The 6514-nt window shown below is 39.9% G+C and overlaps 1 protein-coding gene across 1 annotated transcript in view; it reads right to left on the reverse strand.

Moving 5' to 3' along the window:
* The window catches only part of POLR2B (polymerase (RNA) II (DNA directed) polypeptide B, 140kDa), a 54119-nt gene that overhangs the window by 13098 nt on the left and 34507 nt on the right, over window positions 1-6514 (reverse strand). The window contains exon 14 of the mRNA XM_015560075.1: window positions 21-153. Coding sequence (XP_015415561.1) covers window positions 21-153 — 133 coding nt within the window. The remainder of the gene's footprint in view (window positions 1-20; window positions 154-6514) is intronic.

Below are 6514 nucleotides of genomic sequence, written 5' to 3' on the forward strand. Positions count from 1 at the left end.
TAAAATATTAGTATTTCCACTGTATCTGTGTTTGACGACTTTTATAAATAGCTGACCTGAAAAAGCCTCGGTCTACAGCTGAACGATTCATGATAACGGAATCTTCTTGATTATATCCAGTGTATGATGCAATGGCCACAATTGAGTTGATACCTGTGGTGCATTAAAGAGCAAACATTAAAGCATCATCTGGGAAACAAAGAAAAATTGCATCAATTTTATTTCACCGTATTTGCCACAGATGTTTTCACCATGGTACAGTGGAGCCTTGACTTACAAGTTTAATTCGTTCCGTGACAGAGCTCATAACTCAAATTACTCATATGTCAAATCACGGTGACGTTCGCTGCGCCAACTTGTGGTGGGGTACCTAAAGCCGGCTCGTAACCCGAATTTTTTTGAGCTTGCAACTCAAAGCAAAAAATCAGCCGAGAGAAGGCTCGTATTTCAAAAAAAACTCGTTAGTCGGGACACTTGTAAGTCAAGGCCCCACTGTAATTGTCAAAGGTCACTCCTCATGGAATAGCAATCTGTGAGCAACCACTCTGATGGCTTAACATTTAATACAAGCAAATCCTAAGAGCATTCATTCCCAATGTATCCTTTCTGATAATTAGTGATTATACATACAAGTTACCTCAGATTTATAAAGTATCTCCCCAAATCAAGCTACATGATTCTCACACTAACCCTGTGCCATAAAGAAGGTCTTATTGTTATTCTCATTATCAGAAAGTGCTAATTAAGTAATTTATGGGTGATCCAAGTTATAAAGCAATAAGCTGATTTCTGGTTTTCGGTCTAACCTGGTACTACCTCTTTCCAGTGTTACACTGCTCCTAGATCATCTCCCTATACGACCAAAAAAATGGTATTGGATCTTAGCCACCACAATCTTACTCTTAGTTGCTTTTGCCAAAAGTACTTTTGATGAGACTGTAAAAAACAAGTATTCAAGAAGGAAAAATGTTGAAAACACACTAGATTACAATATAAGGAATGATTATTCAATGTGAGTGCGGTTTCAATTAACATAATCCACATATTTGTGAATCATCAGATTTTCCAAAAATGAAAATACACTCTAAAGCTATAGTGAACGTAATATCGTGACTTAAACATTTCAAATATGGGATAAAAACTATGACCACAGAATATAAAAAACCTAAAATCTGGATGACTGGATGTTCTGCTTATCTGAATTCTGAATAATAAATCTTTTATATTTGCTTCCTTAAAGCTAAATTCAATTTTCAAACAACCCATCCTTCATAGGATGACATACCACTCATTTACTCCTCTATGTGTACAGCAGGAACGTTAAGCTTAAACAAGTGGGGTGCAGGTGAGGGTGGCAGTGCTGCTGGTCTGGGTCTGGGACACTTTAGAGACACTCCTCCAAGTCTCTACTTCCCAACCCAAACTAGAAACGGATTTGGAGGAAGAGATGTATGCCAAGGGCAGGTCCTCCTCCCTGAAAATTACATTTGCTCCTCAAGAGCTCTTGCTGCTATGCCATAGAAAGCTTTCCACCGGCTGTTTTACACACTGGCCCAAGGCAGCTGATTCCAGTTTGTTAACCTGAATTCCTTCATAACATTTTAAAAAGTAGATTCACACAAAAGCTGACTTCAAACTTTTCTTGAAAGATCAGATCTGATCAGATCACTGGGTCTGCACATACACATCACAACCACAGCTGAAACTTAATAGGGCTAAACCCAATAGAAAGGCAAACCTCTCTCTACTCACCTACTACTCACCGATCTGGCCTAACCTTTTACAAATTTGAGATTGCAAACCCATTTAACAGATAACACTAAATACTTGTGCTAAATATAATCTAGTCTGCTCTCCAAGGAAAAAGGATCATAGAAACAAGAGCACATTTGTTATTCTGAGCCCCTCAATAACTTGGTATATTTACACTGGGAGCAGAATATAGACTCCTCTGCTGAAGGAGGAAGGAGGCAGTGAGATTCTCCATGGAAGGGTAGTGTCAGGGAAGCTGAGCCTTTCCTGGGAAAGGCCAGAGATAAAGCTCCCAGTAGCAGGCAGTCAAGAAGAGATCAGAAAAGTCAAATAGTCACTTCTCAGGTATGCAATAAAAACTCCTCTTGAAATCTAAGTTATTTCCTCCTCTAAGAACTATTTAGTAACATCCACGTTAGTCATCATCCTTTTGTATGCATTCTTTGGGAGAACTAGAATAATTTTAAGTTTCACACCGTCAAGCAGCCTGATGTAGGATTCTGGAGGCGAGGGTTCCTAAAAAGAACTGAGACTTTTCAGAAATCTCAGGGTCTGGTAGAAATGATGTGATCCTACGAGACATGTGACACTTGTGAAACATGGCGTGAGAAGACTTCCCCAGCAAGTCCCCACGTTTCCATGGAGCAATGCTATGGCCACTCTTCTCCAGGTGTGCAGCCTGTGGTGCTCACTGTCTTGGCCCTTGGGAGGCTTTTCTGCCTCTTGTGTGACAATCCCTGGATTGCCTGCACAGGCTACATCTACTACAGGCCAGGAGGCAACATCCTCCATCCTACAACCTTTATCCATGGTATTTAGGCAGGTATGAGATCAGCTAAATTTAGCTAAAAAACAGTGAGCTTCTGAATTATGTATCAAATAATTTTTCTTCACTCAAAAGTCCAAAATCAAGAAGTGAAGAGGAAAGAGCATAAGAAAGGGAGATGGCAGGGGTGGGGGTTTCAAGTCAAGGCCACATCTGGTCAAAAATGAAAAAAATAAGCCGAGTTTAAATTCTGGATTTATATATTTAAGTGATATAATTTTAGGCAAATAACCTTTCTGATACTGTCTTCCACATTTGTAAAACAGAGATGACATAACCACTACTATTACTGATCAACTAACATTTATTGCTCCCTCACTGCTAGGCACTAAGCTATGACTTTCAAGTGGATTTAATCATTAACTCATCCCCAAAGCTTTATAATGTAGGTACTATTATCATTTTCATTTTGCAGGTGAAGAAACACCACAAAGCTTTTATGATGCTTAGAAATAACATGTGTAAAAGCACCCTGGATGGTGTTTCACACAAACTGAATGCTCAATAAATATTAATAACTTTGTTAAAAATATCTGTCAGCTCAAAGACTATATACATTTGAAATCTGAGATTGCAACTCACCTGCCAACCAAGTTCAAACACTTCCTGCCACTTTGTTCTCACCCACTTCAAGCCTCAGCTCTGAATCCCGACCCACTTTAAGTCAAGGTAAACTTTTTCACAAGGATCTCTGCTCCCAGAAGGTATATTAGTAAATCAGGATAACAGTACTCTACAGGAACAGGAATGATACTAATCAAAAGGACATTCCTGCCCTAGCCAGTTTGGCTCAGTGGATAGAGCATCGGCCTGTGGATTCGATCCTCAGTAGGGGGCATGCAGGTGACAGCCAATCAATGATTCCCTCTCATCATCGCTCTCTTCCTCTCCCTTCCTCTCTAAATTCAATAAAAATATATTTAAAAATAAAAATATATTTTTTTAAAAAAAGACATTCCTTATGATAAACAGATTAGCCTATTCCCATTGGTCAAGGCTCAGAATTTAGACACTGCCAGCTGGTGTGTTAGGCAGGAGCCAGATCCAATAATTCAGCCAGGATGGTCAGGAGATTGGATCCATCAGTACATTGAGCACAGAAGTAAATACACTGAGGACAATAGGAGCCAGGCTTTTCACTGTTGGAGAATACAGTCTAAAATAAACACTATGGTGTTGGATTGAGATGGGAGATACTAGTGTGAACTCACAACTCTTTGATATATCCTATATAATAAAAGGGTAACATGCAAATCAACCAAACTGCAGAACAACCAGTCACTATGACACACACTGACCACCAGGGGGCAGACGCTCAATGCAGGAGCTGCTCCCTGGTGGTCAGTGCGCTCCCACAGGGGGAGCACCACTTAGCCAGAAGCCAGGCTCACAGCTGGCAAGCGCAGCAGTGGTGGTGGGAGCCTCTCCTGCCTCTGCGGCAGCATTCAAGATGTCCGACCAACAGCTCCCGGAAAGAAAATGGCGCAGGCTGGGCTAAGGGACCTCCGCCACCCCTCTCTGCCTGCTCCCTGTGCACAATGTTGTGCCCCAGGCCTCTAGTAAAGTTAAAAAATGAGAGAAGGCCCAGCCAGCATGGCTCAGTGGTTGAGCATTTACCTATGAACCAGGAGGTCATGGTTCAATTCCCAGTGAGTTCAATTCCCAGTCAGGACACATGCCAGTGTTGCAGACCTGATCCCTAGTAGGGGGTGTATAGGAGGCAGCCGATTGATGATTCTCTCTCATCATTGATGTTTCTATCCCTCTTTCCCCTCTCCCTTCCTTTCTCTGAAATCAATAAAAACATTTTTTTAAAAAATACAAAACAAGCCAAAACCGGTTTGGCTCAGTGGATACAGCGTCGGCTTGCGGACTGAAAGGTCCCAGGTTCGATTCCGGTCAACGGCATGTACCTGGGTTGCGGGCACATCCCCAGTGGGAGATGTGCAGGAGGCAGCTGATCGATGTTTCTCTCTCATCGATGTTTCTAACTCTCTATCTCTCTCCCTTCCTCTCTGTAAAAAATCAATAAAATATATTTAAAAAAAATACAAAACAGGGTGTGTATGAGCATATGCATATATTTTTTTTCCTAGTTCTTTCAGCTGAGAGAACCTAGATGACATTCTAATAACATGGAGCACACCTCACACCCAAATTCTGGTTTCTACATACTATCCTTACTAAAAGGAGAAATAGCTGAGTCCATATTTAGGGAAAGGAAAGCACAAGCTGAGGCAAAATGTAAGGAAGTAAGTACTTAAAGAATAATGAGAAAAATAATAATGAGGAGTCATCTTGAAGATGCTCCCACTGGAAAATCAGGAACAATTTCAGCCTCCAAATGGGAGAAATGATGGAATTAGAAAATCGCCATTTGGCAGCAATCATGGTAAGCTAACAACTGAAAGTTGGACAAGGAAGAGGATATTTAGATTGCCTCAAAGTATATCCTCACAAAAGACTTATTACATACTAAAAATATAAAATACTTTATTTAACAAAAAGTGGAGGAACCTGACAGATACCATCTTGACCACATGATAAAAGTTAAAATCACTATGGGGCCTTCTGATATGATGCACTAAGAATACAGCATCGCTCCCATGCTAATTCTGCCAAAAATTCATAACCTGCATATAATTATGAGGGAAAAACAGTCAAACCCAATTTGGGGCTATTTGTACTAGTCTTACAACTTTTCTTTAAGTTTGAAATTATCTCAAAATAAAGGCTTTTAAAATAGATAACATGATTAAAGCATGAAATAATAACAGAACTGAAAGGCATATAGTTCCTACCAGCCATGCCCTCAACACTTCATCTCAGTATCAAAGGAACATTTTATTTCAAATCCAACCCTTTAGTTGTATTTCTTTTCTTCTCTAGCTATAGAGAAACTAGTTATCTAAATGTTGAAGAAAACACTGCACCGTAAGCCCAACGACATGAGTATACTGTAGAAAACCTATCATTTTGTTTTTGTAGACAAGAGTAACCCCTTGTGGAGGACTTTAAAAATAAATCATTCTCAAACTTGTGAGAATCTGTTATCAAAATTTTAGATCCTTTATTGTAGTTAATCACTTAAAGTCACTACTTACAAGGCACACTTTATTAAATAAATAATGTTACCCTCAAAGACAAAATTCTGTTCATAATACAAGACAGCTGTGCCAAAGAACTACGTATGCTGTCTCCTTTGATGTTCAACACTCTCACAGCCCTAAGCTTCTCTGCACCCTTTTGCCTGTTGTCCAGTCTCCTTGAGAATCTCCTCCAGCAAACTCCTGATTCTCCTCTTTATCAGCTACATCTCAAAGCCTCTCTCCCGATTTCCTTTCCTGCTGCCTAACGTTCTGTCTGTCTCTGGCTGTATTCTAACTCTGAATTTAACCTCAGCAATTTCATAGTAATCTCTAGTTACCATCAATAGATCAAAAACTTAACAGCTCTAGAGTTGACTTTCTTTAAAACCATATTTGCAACTCACTACTGGAAGATCATTTCTTAGATACTTAGGTAGCAACTCAAAATCAACATGTCAAAAACTGAATTTATATTACCTCTACAACTTCTTCCTTCTTCTACTGTGCTCCAATTTTATTAATACTACCTCTCTCCCCTTGCTCACCCAAGCAAGGAACCACCTCTTCATTGTTCCACATCCACCCAGTCAACAGGTCCTATCAAGTGTATTCTAACATGTATCACCCCTTAGTCTTTTTCATTTCTTTGGGACCTTACCATTTCTCACTTAGACCGAGGCAAAAACCTCTAAATTACCTCTGTGCTAATACTGTATCTGACTCTGATCTACTCTCAGACAAGTGCCACATGATATTCCTAATAGAACATTCTAATTGTATTACTTCCTTGCTCAAAAAGGTCTTCATTCTCCAAATGACATTCAACCTGCTCTCCTGCACACTGTGA

Source organism: Myotis davidii, unplaced genomic scaffold (assembly GCF_000327345.1).
Source record: "Myotis davidii unplaced genomic scaffold, ASM32734v1 scaffold173, whole genome shotgun sequence".
NCBI lineage: Eukaryota > Metazoa > Chordata > Mammalia > Chiroptera > Vespertilionidae > Myotis > Myotis davidii.